The sequence below is a fragment of the Conger conger genome, chromosome 16 (genome assembly GCF_963514075.1).
Source record: "Conger conger chromosome 16, fConCon1.1, whole genome shotgun sequence".
NCBI lineage: Eukaryota > Metazoa > Chordata > Actinopteri > Anguilliformes > Congridae > Conger > Conger conger.
In genome coordinates, this window is record NC_083775.1 from 22,011,788 (window position 1) to 22,033,615 (window position 21,828).

The following is a 21,828-nucleotide window of genomic DNA, read 5'->3' on the forward strand; positions in this document are numbered from 1 at the left end:
CCATAAAGAATGAGACTGAAAAACACAAGCAAACTATCTAGTTGATTGCACCAAACTCTGCACTTACCACTTAGCTGTGCAGGTACAATAGTTTGGCCATCGTCAAACCCGCATAGTACATAGAAGCGCGCGTGTTTGTAGTTGATGCATGGCATGCCATTCTGAAACTGAAGTACGCGAGAACAGCTATACATCGTAATTCCCTGCATGTGTCCATGCTTTCCAACAGTCATAACATGCACTGAAGCCTTTGACCTCATCACCTTTCACCTTTATCGCTCCCAGAGAAGACTTTGCTGTTTGGTGCCGTGTTGCCAAATTCAGTTGAAGAAAGTAGCAATGGATGTGCAAGTGTTTGTTTGTTGTACAGAAGTATTTTGCTTCCCTGACATACTTGATTTGGTGAATGTACTGAATATGCTGCACTTATAACCTCAATGTTTATTGTACATTTCAAATCTAACCTGGCTAGTTGGTACTACACACTTGGTATGACGTACTCACCGATATGCTTGGCAGTGCACCTTACAAGTGTATTGTTTACAAGAATGTGGTCTGGAATGTAGCTTTAGTGTGTGTGTGTACACTTGGTGTGCACTTCCCCCAGGTCTTCATTGTCAGAAACGTAATTCCACTTTCCCGAAAACTCTTAAAACGAACTTCATGCTCTGTTTGTTGAATGGGGTACTGTGACGGATGCATTTCGAGTTCTTTCCCCCCGCAGCCTTAAGTGGTCTTTAAATCCCCGCCTGGCTTGGCGAGAGAGCTGTGCGCACATACCGTCATTCGTCTTCAGGGCCGCGTTTCCCCCCGGGACTGATGAATGGGAACGCCGGGGGCTGGAAAAACACGCGGAGCGCCGTGACAAACGGAGTGCCGGAGAGGAGGAGCGACTGGGGAGCGTGCGGATCCTCTCTGTCCGCCGCAGCCATGTGAAACGCAAACACCAGCGCCGAGCGTCTCGAGACCCGCAAGAAGCTTGGAAAAAGGGGCGAGAGGGAGTTGGTAATGCGTTGCGCCCCCAGTAAAGCCTGCTGATCGATTGAACAGACCTGCCTGCTCCTTCTCAGGCCTCACTGTTTGTTTCTGAAAGCCGGAGGGAATTCACTGAGGCTACAATTGATGCTTTGGTTTGAGTTTTGAAGAAAAAGCCATTACTTTTTTTTGGCTGTTGCTTTATCAGTGCAGTTTTCAGGGTCCTACTGCTTTCAACATTTAGGAGTGGCGGTATTATTCCATGCTCATTGCTGTGACCCCCCACTATCAAATCGCAGCTGCCAGACATAGTATGTACATTCTGGTACAGATTTGATGCCAGAACATGGGGCCCATCCAAACAGTAGAACAATGCCTTAACAGTATGTGCCAGCTAATTTACTACAATTTCAATCTGCCATATTTAATTTTTTCTATAACGTGCGATAACTCAACTCTACAATGGCAGTACACAGTGCTGTAGTGTACATGTGCCTTTGGTTGGTTTGCTCATATGCTCTAAGACAAGGGTGCCCACTCTTGCTATGGAGAACAGAGAGTATGCAGGTTTTCATTCTAACCCATTGCTACCCCAGCTTGTTAGAACTGAGGTTGTGCTAGGAGTTTGTTCAAGCACTGCACTAACTAGAATATCTTGTGTTTAAATCTGTGAAGGGTACACCTGATGTATGGAGGTAAATATTAGGCTTGTGATAATGGCATAAAATCTGTCAAATCTAAAACCCCAATTGTATCTTTACACGCCAAATCCATTTACATGTTTGTTCACTGATGTTTCATAGGCGATGCTGGATGTCGATTATTGACTTTCAGGACTTTCATGCATTTTATGCATTCGTCATTCGTGTCGCAAAAGTTGGAAAGAAATGCTTAAATTCGTTAGTTGATAACACTAGTCCTCCGCCTTGTGACCTCTGATTGCACACAATTCTGAGTGAAGTCATCCAGCAATGATGATCCTGCTGCTGCAGTTGACAATCGCACATCTGGGAGACGGGGAGCTGGGCGATTCCGCCCCTTCCCCCAAAACCCCCTCCAGCAGAGGTTCCAAAACCTGGTCCTGTAGAGCCACAGGATTCTTCAGCTACAGGATGCTGGCTTTCTCCAGACCCATGAAACCAGGTCAGCTAACTGTGTAATAGGCCAATTGAACTGATAAGTGAAGCTCTGAGTAACAGTGAAACCCAGCAGACTTTTATCTCTCCAGGGCCAGGCCTGCGTCATCACTATTCAGCCAATCAAAGTCAAGATGATAGTATAACTGCAATCCTGCTGTTTTTGCTTCTCAGGATTTTACATGCAAGGGGAAAAAGCAACAGAAAATGAACTGAAATGAACCCTTTCCACTTTGCTTCCCCGAGAGGGCAATTTCTACTTATTTTGTACTAGTCCTATAAAAGTAGATATAACCAGATATTTGGTTCCTTAAATATGTTTGTATCAAATAATTTGCAAATCAGGGGGAAGGTGGAGTTTTATTGCCCTGCTTTGCAAATAAGAGGCTGATAAGAATCTAAACTGCTGTTTTCACTAGCAAAGTCTTTTTGGCATTGCTGTATTGTGGTTTCATTACATCTCAGTTTTTTGTGTGATATAAATATGAATGTCAACGACTGAACCACAAGGCGGCAAAGTGAATAGGGTTAAACAACTTCGACCCATATACAGGTTAAGTGGGGTTGATATTGTTCCATAAACTGTAAATAAATTAATATTGTATGGTGGTACTCTACAACACCTCAGAGAAATGTTTGATAATGAGGAAACAAGAGACCGAGTGAGAAAAGGCCCTCTGGTGTGAGAGGCCGCTCAACAGATAACAGCAGCCACCTGTTCCGCCAGGGTCAACATGATGCTAAAAGGGGTGCCTTGAAATCATCAGCGGTACACCCCAAAATGTGGGGTGGGTGTGTGGGACAGGTCCAACATATACCATCTTGGAGGGCCAAACCGAGTGCTAATGTGACCAAAAAATAAACATTGCCCCTTTCTGTCCCAGCAGCAGACCGTTCCCTGGTAGCCTCTTTTGTCACTCTACAGAGCAGCACCGAGCCCACCCTCATTCAAACACACACAAAAAAGAGAAAGATTTCCTACCTTCTCTCATTGAGAAACAGCTGTTTGTGGCCCACTCTGAACGTGCTTTGTAATCTAATCGCTGCAGTAACAGGCCTTCACTGAGGCAGGGGGAACTAACTTACTGCACTTTCTCTCTTGCTCTTTCTCTTTCCCCACCTCTCCACAGGCTTTCCCTCGCTTTTCTTTCCCTTTCCACAGCTATAAGCATGCAGTGACTTTCTCTCTCAATCTGTCTACATCCCAAGCTCTGCACTGTGATTCTCTCCCGTTTTCTCTTTCGCTGCTCTTTCTCTTCCCCGCTTCTCTCTTCACTAAAGCTCCTGTGACTCCCTCCCTCCCTCCCTCCCTACACCTAAAGCTCTCCCCTCATCCATTCACATGCAGATGAGCCAGAAGCTTCCATTAATCCAACAGAATAAATACTCCTCTCTGTCTCTACACTCTGTTTCTCCCCGTTCTCCAGACTCATTTACACTCCACTGAATCTGCTTATAGACTGCAGGACGAAGCCCCCTGCTGCTTGCAAAACTAACCGAATAAATAATTGACCTATAAAATTAGTGGACAAGCACTTATTCTTTTGAAGAGAGGCCACCCTCCTCTCCCCTATCCCTGTAATAAATTAACTGATTACTTATGCACGTTTTCAGCATTGTCGCTTTCATTTAAAACACAAAAAAGGGGTTTCAGCTGTGGTAATAAATGCCAGCCATTCTGTGGTTATCAGCCTTTCCTGATACCATCTCTCCAGACGTAGGCCCCTTTGAAGGCCCGCCAGCGGAGAAATATCTCGCCAGATAACGGCGAAGTTCACGCTCTGAAAGTTTGCAATGCCATTCTGTTGGACGTTTTGTGGGGTTCCAATATCCATAGTAACGGTCTGTTCATGCCACGGACCTCTGTTGGTTTTTCAATATGCGGTCTCGATACACTGGTAGGTCTGTTCAGACAGGGGCTTATGACCAGCTGTGTTATGAGAAGACTTAACATAGAATTCACATTATCAGATAGCTGATAGTAAGCTTTCAGGGTTTATATTAATAAATAAAAAGAATTCTAATAATAATAATAATTATGTTTTCAGCAATTCACATTGCTGGACTGTAGGTAACTCCTCCTAAACAAATTGCTTGTTGATTAAATATAGTTGTACAGTACATGGCTTGAGTCCAAAAAACTTGCTGAGTGAGCATTCTATGAATTATTACATAGTCATAAACACCTTTGCAAATGAATAAATAATGTAGGAAATATACAAAAAACATGGTTAACATTGTCTGTTAAATGTTCAACAAAAGGGTTTGTTCAATGTTATTCTGATATTTTAGGGTTCTTGTGCCAGTGGTTAACTTCACGTACTGTACAATCTGTTACAATAGACAAACAGGCCAGTGTGCTTCTGAAGCACTGTTTTCCACTCGAACAAGTAATGCCTGAGACCTGCATCAGACGAGTCACAGTGGCAAACATGAAAGATAGGAATATGGTCATGGGTAAAAGTAGGAAGCGGCTGCATATGTGTGGCACTTGAATATGTCTGCAAACTGTATGCAAAATAATACCAGAAATGGGTTCAGGACATAGAAATATAGAAAGTATGCTACCTCTCAAAATTGTTACCTTTTCTTGCCTTTGAGCCAGTAATTAAAATGTAATAAATGTGAGACTTTCCGCATTTTATTTACACATTGCTACCTATCATTTTCAAGTGGAAAAAATGTTTTAGCAGCATGCAGCATGTCCTTCTGGTGTTTTCTGTATTTCGCTCAGTCCATTTTCCCTACTATTTAGACAAGTGGCTCCATCACCGCAAATGGGAAACATACCCAAGACATGGTCCTGCCACCAATATGCCTCACAGAGAGGGATGGGTGATGTGCTGCACTGGGTTTATGTCAAACACGACAGTTTGCATTTGAGCCAAAAAGTTCCATCTTTGATTGATCAGACACCACAACTTTTTCCACATGGTTTCAGAATTTCTAGTGGCTTTTTTGCGAATGCATTTCCTGCCCTGTGTGCTTGGACTTCCTGCTTGTATCCAACGATGTCTGCAGCTGACCACGACAACACTGCTTGGCTTCCCCTTCCCAGTACAGATTCAGGTGCTGACTATGCTGTGTCTTTCTCAATACTGTATGAGCTTAGGTGAGATATAATACAGTATTACTATTGCACATTAATCATCAGGAACAGTTAAATTACTATAACTGAAAATAATAGTGTAGTTGTTTGCAAAAACTAGATTATCTCAAACTATTATTTATCTGGTGCTTGACACCAGCTTTGGCAAATCATCATTACATTTGCAACACTGACTGATAATAGTATTTGTATATCTTTTGTGTGTTTCTCCTGTTAAGGAGTGGCTGTGACCACTTCTTGTGATTCACTTACATCGAGTGGTTAAGGCCACACAATTCCAGACTATCGACATTCCCATCCCACACTGTCTCTCTTGCTCTCTCTCTTTCTCTGCACTGGCCTGCTGTCTGGTATCACTTAATCCATCTCTCCACTACCGCTAGCTTCTACCGGGAAAGCTAGAAAACAGGACACTCCTCCCCCTCCAATCCGTGCTGTAAGAACCTGTGAGCAGCGTGGGTGGAAACTCTTAAGCCATTACCATTTTGTAATTTGATAAGTCACAATTAAACCATTAAAGGGGAAATTCATAATACAAACCTAATCGCCATACATTGTGTAACATGGTATAAAGAGCCCCAATGAGATTTCAGTAAGCAAGACAAGCAAAATATGAAGAAAATGTAAACTTGAACAAAGATTGAGTGGTTTGTGCAAAAATGAAGAGACAAATGCAACTGTAAAATGTCAAATGGTAATTGCAACACAGCAAGAACAAAAAAATGAAAAACATTACTTCCCACTAAAATGCTGTACAAACATTACCCCATCCATCCACATTATAATGTTAAACATCTCACTGCAATCAAAACATTAACCCAACATAACCTCTGTCCACACTCTAACCACAAACCTCACACTAACATCCTGACCATAATATATGTACCATAACCCTGCCACTAAAATACTTTAAATGAACCCAAACTGTAATTCCCATACCACTAAAGTCTGAATGTTAATCTAACCATGACCCTGATCAACACCCTAACTGTAACTGAAAATTGAAACATAACCTCCAATTGTCCACATCCTGGCCATAGTTTTCCCACTAAAATCCAAATTGGAATTTGGCCATAACCTCTGTCTGTTCAGTCTCTATCCTAACCCCCCAAAGAAACGCTAATAAAAATGAAATTAGGTACCTATTATTTCCTCCACGGTCACATTAACGCTGGGTTCTGCATTTTTTGAACAGAAAAAGGCCAATGTAATACACTGCACTCTATAAACACAGGTATTCCAAGGTCTTTTTTATTAGGATTACAACAGGCAATGACCCAGACTTGAAGCACAAGAACATACTTACTCCTGTTTCTTTGAGCCAATTGTCTTTTGGTGTTATTCCTGTTGTTTTCTGAACATAATATTTACACTGTCATTTGTAGCCTTGCAAGATTCAAAGAAACAGTACTTAATTTGAATGAAAAGTAAAAAAAACCTTTAGCAACTAGCTTTCTACCAAAACTAGTTAAATTGTTGCTATTGTCCACCCATGCGGATAAAGTGGGGTTTCTCTACATCCATTTCCCTCAATAGGATATTTCATGATTTTCCATTCTGTTAAGAAGCAAGCCCTTCATATTGTATGTGAACTACAATTAATGGATTATTTGACTAACTGTAAACTTCCATCAGGATTATGAATTGCCATGATTATGAATTGATGAAATTCCTTTGCGAGGAGTGCCATTTCAAATAGGATGTGGTTGATATTGTGTTCATTTAATCTCCGGCAAAACACAGAATGTCGTTTTCTCATTCTGAAATTAAACAGCTCAAATTATGTTGTCAGCTTTTCTGGAGCTGCACAGCTGTTTTGAAATGTGTATGATACATGAAACCATTACAAATATGGTTCCAATCACACACCAAAGACTCGCCAAGAACACAAAAAATATCTCCGGGGTTTGCAGCTTTTCAACAACACGGTCGCTATTCCTGTTAAGGCCCCAGGGACTGGTGTCAAATCCGGACTGTGCCAGGGCCCGATGTGGCTGGAGCCTCACAGAGTGACATACAACTGGCAGTCGGGAGGGAGGGTCTCGGTTGGCTGGCCACCCACCGGCTCATTGCACACCAGCGACCCCTACTGGACACCCTAAGCCTGTCTGTAAAGCTGTCTTCCTCCAACCCCGTGCAAGCTCGTCATGAACTGTGGCAATTGGTTTTGTCTGCAGGAGAGCCTACATGCTTGTCTGCGTCGTCCTGGAGTGATGTTGTAGGTTGTTTGTATTAAGGGCTGATGAAGCCCTGAAATAGGGGATAATAAAAAGTGCTATCAGTTCTACATGATGAAACCTATATATCCTTTCATAAAAGCCTGCGTCTTTCATTGCATCTTCAGAATTGGCCTTTTAAGAAAGAATCTCTCGCCAGAATGTTGTCACCAACTACATTAGTTGCTTACTCCAGCAATCAACCAATCTTAAGCTGCAGTTTAATTTTAGAGCAGCTTGCAGGGTGCTTCAACCGAGATCTGCGTACGTGCATGTGAGTGTGTGTGTGTGTGTGTGTGTACATGTGTGTACATGTGTACGTGCGTCTGTATGCGTGTTGCCATGAGGGCGAGTCACGGAACCCCCTTCATTACTGGGATGGCTTATAATTGAAACCACATGACACAGCTATTGCTCCGGGTTTAATCCGGAATGGATGCTGGGAAAATGCTTCGGAAGAAACAGGAAGTGTCAGGTTTCCTCAGAGTTCAGTGGCGCACATGGCAAAACTCCCCACTCCCCTGGCTTCCCTGACGCATGAGGGGTTAATTTAATCACAGCCTGTAGAAACCCTACCAGAGAGCAAAGCACTCTTGTAGTAGAGGGAGGACATGTAAGGCAGAGAAGGCAGTGCATGCTGGGATACATACATACACAAAGTTTGGCGCTCTCTGGCAGGATCCGAGTTAGATGGAACCATGACATTCCCTACATGACAACACAAACACAAGGGATCTCATAAGGGTGTGTATGTGTGCGTGTGTGAGGGCTGTTTGTATGGTGTACACGTGTGCACATGTGCGTGTTGTTTCCCAAGGAAGTGGGCTAGATCTTCCTCCTTTGTGGGCAAGGGATGAACCCCTACATTCACAAATGAAAAGATTGTGGTTCTACCCTGTCCTTCGCTTCCCACACATGCTGGCTCATGTTCTGCACATCAGCACACACTACGTCTTCAGTTTTAACAGGGTGATTCTTACAAAACTGTGCCCTGGGAAAGTTTATGGTTGGACATTCTAAGCACTTGCAAATGAGCCATGGAAGGAATTTTAGAGGCAAACAAGTTTGGTAAGTTTTAAAATTCATAACCTATGCTTAGTTATACATAACTTCCAAATTAATTTCAGGCTTCAGTGTCACGGAGGAATGCTAAAATGCCAAGCTTTAATGTGAATATTTTAGCAGTTTTTCTTCTTTTTTCTGGAGATAGGCAAGGTAAGGTAACGGTGAGGGAAGGTAACGGTGTCGCTTTCGAACTCGTACATCAGACACTTAATCACACTGTGACGGGACCCAGGAGATGAAAACCATGTAGTTAGCCAGACTCTTCGTCTGCTTAGTCCAGGAGAAGAAGCCATTTTTTCGGGAAGCCCCGCCTGATTGCTGGAGAGGAAACGGGCTCCTTTAGCTGGAGTCCCTTCCCTGCTGTTCCCCAGGCTCTCCTGAACTCTGACCCCTGGCCCTGCTCCCACTCCGCCGCCTCGGGAGGGGCGTGCTCGCCTCTGACCCACACCACCCCCGATACAGCGGGGGCTTGTCCGGAGGTCACGGCTCATCTTTTGGTGACAGGAAATGGCTTTTTGATGGCGCCACCCCAGCAACGTCCAGAGGCGATTTTTCAACCACAGAGCGCCGACGAGTAGTCAAAACAATTCATTAATTATTCCGAAAAAAGAACTTTCTCAAACCCGTGCCAAATCTACAGTGAGCTCCGTAATGTTTGGGACAAAAACATTTTTTTTTCTGGATTTGACTCTGGACTCCACAATTTTAGTTTTGTTATAAAAAAATTCACATGTTAAAGTGCAGATTCTCAGATTCTATTAAAATATATTATACATTTTGGCTTCACCATGTAGAAATTACAGCACTGTCTTTTATTTCGTATTAAATTTGTCCCATTTCCTCCCAATTTGGCGGCCAGTTTGCCCTGTTTATTTCAATCGGCCATGTATATTGAGGAAACACCGCTACAACCCTTACCCCCTGGTGGCCGGAAAGAGATCGACAGGCCTTCTTCAAGCTGCGTCATCCCAAGCCCTGGACCGTGATTCCGGGTCGATCAGGGGCACTTGAACCTCCCTGCCGAGCCCCTCCCCCATGAGGGAGCTGCGGGCCAATCATGTGCTGGCCATATTCGGACCTGGCAGGACCGTCTGTGTACGTCTGATGCCTTAGCCATAATTACAGCACTTTTTTTATCTCATCCCCTCCACTTCAATGCACCAAAATGTTTGGGACAAATTACTTCACAAGGTTTCTGATTTAGCCAGTTGTTCAGTTCAGTTCAGTGTTCAGTTTGTTACTTATTGCAGATATGAGAACCTTTGCCAATGAAAGTCAGCCATAATGAGGCTGAGAAATAAGAAGGAGAAAAAAACAAGAGAGGAAAGGGGAAAAGAGGAAAGTGTGGAGACCAAAACAAGCTCCCAAGGGCCAAACAGCTCGTCTGTGAAGCATGGTGGGGGTGCTATGGTTTGGGCATGTATGGCTGTCACAGGTACTGGCTCGCTTGTTTTCACTGATGTAGTCTAATGAATTCTGAAGTGTACAGAAGCATCTTAACCGCTCAAGTTCAACCAAATGCCAGACAGCAACCACCCCAGTTACTAAACTAGGGTGAGACTGACTGTTATGTTTTACACCTATCAGTGTTAAAACAGGGCTAAGCAGCTTCATTGATTCACACAGGGCCACTTCTGGCACTTGTTAGCTGGATACATCATATAACAATGAATTATGCTGCAAAATACTGTAATTGTGTTTTGGAAAATATATAATGCTGAATATATTTTTGCTATAAATAGTGCAGTTTAAAAAAGAAGCAATAGAATCTTTATTATTTGTATTGTAGTATACTATTATAGTAGGGTAATCCTACTGTAATAAAAAGGCCCTTCAGAGGCCAGATTTCTACATTCTGCTTTGTCCAGCCAGGTGCTTTCCCTGAGATTTTCCCTCATTTTAAAATGACATTCCTTTTATTTATTAATTTTTTCCGGTGTGTCCTGTCCCCATAACCCGGACCCCAACCCCAATTTCTGGCCCTGTAAATTCAGCACAGTGTGAAATCTGTCCTGCCTCTCACGCGAGGAGAATCAGATTGCCTCTCTGTGTGTGATTCATTACATCAGTGGCTCCAACACCAAGTGTCCAGAAAGTATGTGGCTATACGTCCGGAGAGGAGAATCGCTCACTCACTGGCAGCAAATGAAATATTTTCCTTGAGTATCCAGATAAGTCAAAATGCACTGCGCACTTAAAGAAAATATTTTGGCTGTTGCCAGTGTCTTGGATGCAAGATTTGTGTGCATAGTGTACATACCAATACATTCACAATAACTTCCAAAGGTAGCTCACGCAATATAACTTTGTTTCCAGGAGAAGTAGCAGTAACCATTAGTATGAAAGATTGTCACACAATATTTGTGGCATATTTTGTATTGCATATGGGGTTTTATGTAAACCTACCTACCTTTTTTTATTTTTATTAAAGAGTAATGGCCAAAGGAAACTGCAATAATTTTTGTGAAGCTTGAGAAAGGTTCCAGCCTAATGTGACCTGAGGACTGATTAAAGAAACAGATAGGCTCTGAGACAGAAGCTAACCGTCTGACAATATGACATGTAGCCTTGTAGCCTCATACATCTCCCTCCAAGTCTCTGTGAAACTCATACAATAAGGAAAGCTCCGTGGAGGTTTGACTCCCACTCCTCGGTCTGGTCCGCCCGTGTAGATTGTGATCTGGAGAGGAGTTAGTAGATAATGGTAGCAACAGACCTTATTGCCTTATAATGTTATTTTACAACCCAAACCAGACCTGGGTCAAATACACATTTAAGATACCTTTAACTCTTCAGACCTCTGTAAAATGTGATCACATCCCATGAGACATTTTTGGCAGTAAACCAAAATGTATAAGGAAATAATATTCCTGTTTTGTATAGCCTTATTGGTGAAAATGGATACTTCTTTTAAAATTGTGTAGATTTTCATTGAACTGTAAGGGTTACAGAGTTTTAAATAATTATATGACACAGTCATAAACATCGCTGATAATAGTTTTCGTCCGAGACGGGTAGAATCAATGTGTCACGCGTAACCCTGTCGCTGGCACTGCGAAGCTCGACCTCTGACCAGGAATTTCCTGCGCAATTCCGCGGACGGCGGTTTAAAACACTCACTCCGCAGGAAGCCCGTCGTCCACACCAAGCTGTTCTCGCTGCCGCTGGTGCACGCCCGAGAGATGTTCCCACCCTAAACACTCTTCTCAGTGGTGACTCCAGAGTGGGACGCGGGCGCTGGGCAAAACGGAAAGGACTCTTTGAAGCAGCGGTTGCCGAAAAGCCTCTGGAGAGGTCCGCTGCAGCACGCCCTCACGCCTAGCCACTGCCTGTTCACTTTCCCCCTTCAACGCATCATCTCCATCATAGACACACACCGCAGAGGGTTATCAAAGTTCAGCCCTCACTAGGGAACTAATTCCTATTTATTCTGACTTGACAAACGCAGGCCAACTGTCCCTACTAATGCAGACTATTTCAGCTGCCACCTCTCATGTCCCGATGTGGCAAACTAGAGCCATACTGCTATCAAAGTAATGGTGCCAACACAACAATATAAACCAGTCCACCTCCTGCCATTTAAGAGGTGAGGTTATAGCTTTATTCCCGGCCTTGCGTGGGCACAAGGATGTAACTGGCATGTAATTACTGGGTGTGAGGGGTGAAATATTCTCCTTGGAATCACTTATCTGTAATTTAGCTGTCATTTAACATGCACGTTGGATTGTTGCTTGTTTCATGCCAGCAAATGTGGTTTTCAGCTAAAATCTTAGGTGCATGGGGGGTGCCAAATATGCAGTTGCCTATGGAACACTGATTCTATCAAGGAAGCAAAATGCCTTATGTCCAACCAAAGGAGTTGGTTTCACACAGAATTATATGGACACCTTAACAGCAGGCATAGTATTGCTAGCCTTCACAAACTGTCGGTCCATTGCCCAAGTAACACACGTCACAGAGCCTTGTTCTGCTGCCCCCTGTTGGTTATACAAACTGCGTGCTTGGTTATGTAATCTCCATTTTAATGCTCAATGTATATTGTGCATTTCCTGTGATGTCAGATTATATCAAACAGCTAGCTTGATTATAAAACAATTTACCGCTACAGAATCTGTTTACAAATAAGACGAGCAATGCAAGTTACCCTTCCAATAAATTAAAGTTGGGAGTATTTTGACTTCACTGTCAAAAGTTACAAACATTTTAGTGTATCTGAACAGGATGCTGGTGATATTTAATCACAAAAAAAGACACACTTGACCAACTCAGTGATTCAGTCAGGGACTATATCAGCCTCACCGATCACAGCTGCTCTGTGTCTTGTGGACTGACCAGCCACAGATCTACTGGAGAATCAACTGGAGCTGTCACTCTAACCAATCATATGTCTGACTGTTGATTGTGGCCCTGCCCCTCCACATGGTGAGTGGAGTTTATGGGGTTGATGGAGTGCAGGGACATGGCTGTCTCTGTTCCTGATACAGGCGTGTGACCCTGTGTGGGTTGTTTTTCAGCGGGGTGCGTGTCTGGTATGCGACCCCAACTTCCTGTTCATCCCAGCGAATGAGAAGGCCACGAGGGTTCAGCCTACATCATGTTTCCGTGTATGTGTGTGTGTGTGTGTCTCCATGGGTGCATGTGTACATGTCTGCACATGAAGTCACCCCCCCCCCCCTTCTTTGTGTCCTCCCAGGTCAGCCAGTAATCATGTCATATGCTGCGGAGATGTTCTCCAGCAAACAGGCGGCTCTGTCCCTGGTGTCAGTTTCTGTGCGCTTTCACGTCCAGCCTCGCATTCTTGCAGCAGACACACACACATGGACAGACACACACGCACACACACATGGACACACACACACACGGACAGACACACACGCACACACACATGGACACACACACACACGGACAGACACACACGCACACACACATGGACACACACACACACGGACAGACACACACGCACACATACACATGGACACACACACGGACAGACACACACACGCACACACACATGGACACACACACACGCACACACACGGACACACACACACACGGACAGACACACACGCACACACACATGGACACACACACACACGGACAGACACACACGCACACATACACACGGATAGACACACACATGCACACACACACGGGGACACACACACACGCACACACGGACACACACACACACACACACACACACACACACAACCCTGCAGCAGACGCACACACGGACACACACACACACACAACCCTGCAGCAGATGCTGGCAGAACAGAGACAAACTGCCGTGTCTACAGGGCAGAGACCCACGGAGCCCGGTCACACAATATTGATGGGCGTGACTCTTCAGCGCTCAGGACTGGACCGTCTCAGGTGTCCCCCCGGTGTGCTTTTCGGTACCCTTTCTGGCTCGTCTGTCAGGTGATTTATTTCAACCAATTTCATCCCTTATTTCCATTCTTTTTCCCGCCAGTTCTGGGTGTCCAGTTGCATTAGGGGTCTGGGCCCATCACTGCGGCAGCTCTGTTGATTCAGCACCAGCAGCTGCCACTTTCCTCTCCGCTGACCGGGCCACGCAGACGATGGTCATCAGAGGGCTGAACGATGGTCATCAGAGGGCTGAACGATGGTCATCAGAGGGCTAAACGATGGTTGTCCGAGGGCTGAATGGTGGTCGTCAGAGGGCTGAACGATGGTCGTCAGAGGGCTGAACGATGGTCGTCAGAGGGCTGAACGGTGGTCGTCAGAGGGCTGAACGGTGGTCGTCAGGGCTGAACGTCACGATCACGGCTCAGCTGCTCCGGGTGCACAGTCCTCCAGAGCCGCATTTCCTCTTTAGTGACTGTAGTCCCCGCTTCAGTCGCCCTCTGACACCATTTTACACTGTTATGTGTTACTGCAACTTACTGGTGTGACACAAAGGCCCTTGTCAGAGGTTCACAGTTCATGACATCCGTTGACACGCTACAGAGTCACGTCTCGCAAACAAGACGTGAAAAACGGCGTTCATCAGGACGCTTGACAGCACGTTTCGTTCGTGTGCCTGTAGCGTGAGAGAAGTTTTCAGCACTTTACTGTTCACAACCAGGTGCCCCCTGCGCCCCGTTCTGGACTCCTTTGCTTGGAAGTGTGAGACGTGTAATTAGAAAAAAGGGGCGGTTGGAGAAAGAACAACAAACATCAGCGCGCTGGAAACAACTGCTAAACGGTGCATTATGTCACCTTCGTTTTCATCCGTTTCCAACTCCCAACGTGTTCCCCTTCCCAGCACCCATCCCCCCCCCCTCCCCCCCGACTCCCGGTCCTTCCAGGTTGGCTAAAAACAACACTATCTGTGTTCCATTTCCAGTGTGCGCGGTGGTCAAGGCCTGGCAGAGCTGCGGTGCTCTCTGGAATAACAATAACAGGATCCCACGTCCAGATGCAGCCTCTCTGCAGCCCGTCAGGCTCCCTCTCCAGCCTCCGAGCCCTGCTCGGCCGTCCCCTTGGCCCCCGGCCAAATCAGCCTCTTTGAGCAGATAAAAGACCTATCAGATGCTCCTGTCGGGGATAGGCCCCGCCCATGCCCGCATGTCCAAACTTACGGCTATCGCTCCTGTCGGCTCATCTACTTTGAGTTTGCTTTCCGTGTTTTCAGAGAAGGAATCCTGAGAATATTATATTTTCATGCAATGGCCATATTTGTTTTCTTCCAATAGAGCAATCGCTAAGTATATGCAGCCCAATTGACCCTTACTCTGCCACCCATCTACAGACCTTTTCTATAAACTTATTATACTTTTCTTTTTCTTGAGCTTTCTAAAAAGCATTATAAAGAAATCAGCATTTAGAGGTTTGGTTGGACACAATTGAGTCAGCTTTATAGTGTGTGTGTGTGTGTGTGTGTGTGTTGTGTGTTGTATGTTGCTTTGGTTGCTTTGAAAGAGGCAAGTTTGCACAGTTCCAAGCAGTTACACTCCTTTGCAACCAAATTAAAACCACAAGAATACATAAAGACAAAAACAGACCCTTCAGTCCTCCTAGGCTTGCCATTTACCAAAAAATCTAATTGCGTTTGCTAGTAAACATGGCCTTTCGGTTGATTATCTTCTTCCCTTTCTAGCAGAGCCTCGCATGAAAATGTGCTTTCAATCAGAAGGCACAGAAGAGCCGCACAAGCAGGGTTTCAGAAACACTTTGGCACAGGCGGAGCCGATACGGAGCCCAGGCCTCCGACACACTCCCCCGTTGCGGTACATGTTTTAAAACCGCTGGCTTGCTGCGCTGCGTGTCCGGGGCGTTATCAGAAAGGCACCGCTGGATTAATGATTTAGCCGTGCTGGCGAGGTGAGCCGGGCCTGCATGCCAGAGGGCTGAGGTGTTTGACATTCCTCTGCCCGATCAGCGTTTCGGTGCGCTGCGATGCCCCTGCTCAGGAGCTCCTCGTCCTCTCTCCCTGCAGAGCGAGAGGGCCGTGTGCAAAATGCAGTTATAATGACATTCGCAGAAGACTTTTCACTGAACGGCTGAAGAAAGAGTTCGGTTCAGAACTTCTGTGAATGTAGCTCTCTTCAGTGTGCTTTTCTTCTGCGACTTCAACAAGTGTGCAATCCATTTTAAATATCTAAATCTATGAAGGAAATGATTTAGATTGTGTGCATTTATACAAATCATTTTATTTAACAAACCAAATCCCACTTAATCGGCCGATTATCCTTCATTGTTTGTCCTCACAAAACGTTTTGCCTTTTTGGATGGGCTCAGTGTTTATATACTTGGTTGTGAGATTATGACGACTTTTTAAAAGGAATGCAATTTACAGCTTATCTGACTGTTAAATCCTTATCCTATCTGTAAAGGGGGGGGCAGCTGGTGCAGTCAAGAAAGATAAAAATTGAGCAAGTAGTGTGACGTGAGGTTTGGTAAGTCTGGAGATGGGTAGAACTATTAACTATTTCCATGGCAAAGCGAGATGGTTGGTCCAAATTGTTGAGTCAGATAACACATTGTATATCTCTGTTGATTTTGTGGTCTGTGAAGCTCCTCTCTCTTTGATAGACTGACCTCACCACTGCTACATTTAACTACATACATATTTTGGGCTGTATGAAGTTGGACAAGAGGACTTTCAGAGTGAAGAGAATGTCTGTGATTGAAGCGGGGTGACAGAAAACCACTAACCCCCCACAGACACGACTCAGCGCCCATAAAGAAGTCTTTATAACCACCCGGCACGTCTGAATGTCTTACCTTCTCCCCCCGTGGCCGTTCTCAACAAACGTCCATTATGACCTGACCGAAGCCAGGCGTATCGAGTGTTACAGTGTCATCGGGATCTCCGTAACCGCCGAGCGGGGCCGGCGGGCACAAAGGGCCGCTTGTGTGACCGTGGCGAGCCCCCCGAAACCAGCAGCGTAGCGGTCGTTGGCGTCCGTCGCCCCCCCCCCGGGAAAAGCTGCTACACGGGCCGCTCCGTTTCGTATCGCGTTACCGTGTTTGTGTGCTACGCGCATCTGCGTGAGAACGAGCTGCCTTTCACCGTCTCCAGTGTTCCCAAGCAGAGTGTCCGTGGATATTGCCACAACAGACAATGATGATGTCAGCTGATGGACACGCATGCAAACTACAACGGACCCTCTGTGACAGAGCACTGAAATGGTCTGGCCTCAAGGCAGCCCTGGTACTACTGCAGGCTTGCTAAAAATTAGTCATTGCACTCAAAACCAAATTCACAGTGCTTTCCAAATGGCTCACAGCTGGAATTTGTCGGACTTGTATTCGCTCCTGTCAACAGACACGACAATGCAGGTAGTTACTTGCTAACAATTTTTTTGTTTGTTCATGAAAGCAGTATCTGCGGTTTTGTTCCCAGAACAACAAAAAGCAGGATTTTACTTTTACAGCTCAATTACGCTTAATACCGGTCTAATTGATGTTTTGCTCTTTCTTTCTCTGTCCTGATCCAACAATTCAGAGAAAAGCTAATGTAATTGTTGAAACATTGCAAACAGGATACTGTTGCCACATTAGACCAGCCCTCTTGAAGAACAGGCAAAAAAATCTTATTTGAAGTACTCCTTTTTCAGAGAATGCAGATACCACCCCACCTCAAATTAACTGACTCCAGTAACCACGAAACAGCGCAAATCTGAAGCATTGTTAGCGCTTTGCGCTAATTTTAACGCCGCACGTCTTACGGTCTGAATAACCCGACTGCTTCACTGGCAAACTCCACAAGCAATTTGTAACGCTAATAGCGAGTGCCTCCTTTTTCAGCAGGCGATCATTAAACGGGGTTATTTTAAAACTCCTTTGTTTGCTTTTCCTACAGCTGCGAAAGATGGCCGGAGACACGGCACGTAACTCTGTCGTTCTTCTCCCTGACTAAAGGTTAATTAAGCAGGAAGTTAATAACCCGAAGGTATATTTCTGCCTTAAGTGGGCTTTGACATCTGTTGAGGCTGCCGTGCCACCAATAGATACAGGCCCGTCTATTGTGCGCTTTGTAGCTGTGGTGGTTTTTCTGATGCGGTCCCAGGAAGACAGCATGCATATTTGATGGCTGAGGACAGCGTAGGTGCTGAATGCTCCACCGAGCCTAACAAACAGTTCAATCATGACCAACATGCAGCAGGGCCAAGGCGTGACTCATTGGCGTGGAATGAGGGTAAAACAAGTCCCAACTTAAAAGTGGATGGACTCAGGTGGCAGTTAGTTCACTTTACGCTAACCCCAATACCTGACACGAAACAGGAAAACAGCTCATGAAAATGACTTCTGCAGCTCTTGATTCACACAGCCGTGTTTTTCATGATCATATTTTGGCCACCATGTTCACCCTGGCTAGGCCATCCTGCCATTGCATAATCCTGTTTGTGATTACCATGCCACCATTTCAGCATCTCTCAACTTGGTTATGTGATGTTTTTTGTTTTTCTTTACCTCAGCATATTGAAATATTAATAACTATTTCAGATATCAACCCGCAACACTAATTGTTTTATAATCCATTTTGTAGTGATATAGATGTTTTTGGGATTTAGTGTTTTCACTACAAATTCTTTTGTCGGTGGAAAGAAACTGAAGGCATTCATTGGACAACAACTAAAGACTGGGCATTGAATTAGGTGTTAATAAAACAGTAGTGATACTAGAATTGTCCTTTATGCTGCATTCATAATACCTTAATAAACTTCACATATTTTTTCAATATGCACCTTATAGTAACTAGTTTCAATACTGCATATGTGCAACCGTTAAGCCTATTATAATGCTTATGTGTGCTCATTATCAGGGTTATTGGCACTATTATATCTGATGAGAAGCACTATGACGGCTTCACAAGACCAATTTCATGTGATGTGTTCCTAACATGTACAGGCTGCGTATGTTCTGAATATCTACTCCTGATTGGATAATTGTATATTCCCTATAACTTAACTACTAACAAACTGATATAGACATGATTTACATTTTAAAACATAGATTAAACCTTTCCTTGTTCATTAATTTGTCCTAAATGTCAAATCACTGACTGTCGATCTGCACACCCAACTGAAGATATGATACGAAACAACAGACTCTCTTGCTCTCTCTTTGGGCATACACACACACCCACACATAGAAATCTCCCATGGCGGTTAGAAAATGATGTTACAGTAGTTCTATCGAGATGTAATTACACACTTTCTGCCTATCAGATCATATTGAAAAGCACATAGGCTTTTAATGGTGTTATCAACCTCCTTAGTTTGCAGTTACCCATGACAAATACACTCCCAAAGGGTTTGTGGCATGAAACTTGGATGGCAGCATTTGGAAATTTGGTTGAAGGGGTTTCCTTTTAAGCAAACTGAAGTTCTGTGGAGTGAGGACTGGCCAGTGTGTAACCTCAGGACTGCGTAGTCTCCCTGGCAAAACACTGTATAGCTCTTCTCCTTTGTTCCTGTTTAACTGTTACCATTTCATAACATGGGTCCGCTCATTTGAATTTGAATTGAATAAATAGTTTGCAATTTAAAACTTTTATGAGCAGTTTACACATAGCAGTAAGCACACCATACAAAATGTTCAGATTTGGTTGCAATAACATTTTTGTACAGAAGCAATACATTGTACTTAACTGCATTTGTCAATCGTCAAACAAAAAAATTCTGAGCAGTAAATCAGTAGATTTTAATACTGTAAGTAAAGTAACACTTTGCACTTTATTCTGTGAAATTATATATTTCCTCTGCCATCATTGTTCTCGTCTTAATTATGGTTACAAAAGGTTGACCCTCTGGCAGCCATTTATAAAGTCTTGTGGATGTACACAATAAAAATGTTCCTCTTTCCACTCCCCCCCTCCGGCTAACACCATTAAAAAATACATGTGTATGTGCACATCCTGCTCTTGTTTAAAACGGATACACGCAGCGTATCTAACCATCCCAAGTGCTTTCAAACAACAGACTGTACGGGCAGCAGGTTTTGTGAATGAAAGGTAAAAAAAAAAACTCAGCTGTTTACACGGTTAAGCTGCACTTGTTTATTTGCACTTTCTTACCTAATGGATCTCCATCTTTAAAATCCAGAAATGAGTAACAGGACTAGAGTAAACTAAGATGACATATTTACTGGGTATAACTTCCCTTCGCCTGAGCCAAGATGTGATAGATAAGAACTTGTTCGGGCCCTGTAAATAGAGATTTTGCCACAAAGCGAACGCCCACCTACAGTTACACTTGTCTTCTGCACTTATGACCAAGTATCTATGGAACAGTGTGGTGACTCACTCCATGGGTGTCCTGCCGGTCTAAGAAAGCAGAGCGGTGACTTCAGTGCTCTCTCATAACCATGCTTTTTGTGTCTAATGTATCGGAACTGGGGCCCGCACTTGTAATTAAATCTAAACAAAATAAAGGAACTGCGCTTTAATGGACCCCTTTTGTTTTTGTGGAAGTAAATGGGACGGAGCAAATCTGTCTGCGTAGAGAGATGTCTCCTTGTGTACTTTCTGCTCCGGGAATATGTCACCATTGTGTCAGAAGACTGAGCTCACGTGTTCAGCAGATTCAGCGCACAGCGATGGTTTATAGAAAGAGCGGCTTGGATAGAGCTGTTTTTGGGGGTAATTGTTGTCGGGTAATTGAGAAGACATTCTATAACACATGCAGCTACATTTTTACTTGACTTAATTACTGTGTGATGAAGGTGTGGCAGTGCCTCTCACCTGAGAACCGAGCCTGCATCCTCCCGAGTTACGAGCCCATTTCACAACCATTGTACTACACTGCTGCCTACAAGAGCCTGAAGAGATGGTGCATTATATTACTTTCCATTCATTATCCATATGTATCCAGGCAATGTAATGGGACATCAGTCCATTCAACTGATTTACATGAGAATGTGTCTGACCTGGCAACGTTTGTACATGAGCAAGTGTTTAGACAACATTGCTAAGGCAAAAAATAAAATATGCTATCCTGAATATATGCCGATAACATCCATATAGCCCTAACATAATAGCCTGATTCTGAGTTGTGAATCAGCCTCCAGACCATATTGTGGCAAAGAGGGATTTTCCTTTTTTTCCCCATACTTATCCAATCCACATTTCACATCAAATCAAATTGTTTCTTGTCCAGTCAAACATTTACAGGATACATATTTCCCAAATCTGCTGTGTTCTTTTGTTAACATTTTTTAAGAGAGCAGATGCAGTCCTTATGCACTTTCATTTTATTCAGATGTGGAAAAGTCGGGCGAGTCACAGACAGGGATGGAATCAGAGTGCAGACAGTGGCATAGCATGGAATAAAACTTGTGGCCATACTGGGGGATTCCTACGTGAGTTGAGATTTTATCAAAGAAGACAAACCCTTGGTATTGCTGAAACATGCAATTTGGCAGATCACAGACTTGAAATCTACAAGTCTGTATACCCATAAATGTAAACGCGCAATGCATCATTTGAGTAATTAATAGTTCCACACAGATCCACACAGAAAGCAGGCTGTTAACAATACTGGTTTTGTTCTTTGGGCATGATAATAGCATAATAGCACTGTAAATAGTAATTTCATAGAATAAAGTGCAATTTTTGTCACACTTTAGTGTGTGACTTTACTTGCATTACTAATAAATCTACCCAGATTTATGGCTCTGAAAAAAAGTGCGAACTTTGTTGATTGACAAATACAGAACAAAAATGTCATTGCCTTTCATCTCAGGGTCACAAAGTGCTTTACAGTGAAGAGAGGGAAACTCGACTCAACCACCACCAATGTGTGGCACCCAAACCCACAAGTGTTGCATGGTATCCATTTTAAGCCGGAAACCTCATCACATATCACGTGAGGTC

At 44.0% G+C, this 21,828-nt stretch overlaps 1 protein-coding gene across 4 annotated transcripts in view; it reads right to left on the reverse strand.

The window, feature by feature from the left end:
• The window catches only part of septin12 (septin 12), a 67,244-nt gene that overhangs the window by 21,523 nt on the left and 23,893 nt on the right, over positions 1–21,828 (reverse strand). The window contains exon 1 of one of the 4 annotated variants that reach the window (XM_061224397.1): positions 11,622–11,720. The exons of 1 other annotated variant lie outside the window; for it this stretch is intronic. Coding sequence is in view for 1 of the 3 variants with exons in the window: in XM_061224396.1 (XP_061080380.1) it covers positions 3,094–3,103 (10 nt within the window). In the remaining 2 variants the exon portion in view is untranslated. Of the gene's footprint in view, positions 1–780; positions 857–3,093; positions 3,366–11,621; positions 11,721–21,828 lie in introns of those variants that run through there. 2 more of the 4 variants (XM_061224396.1, XM_061224398.1) reach the window with 2 other exon arrangements.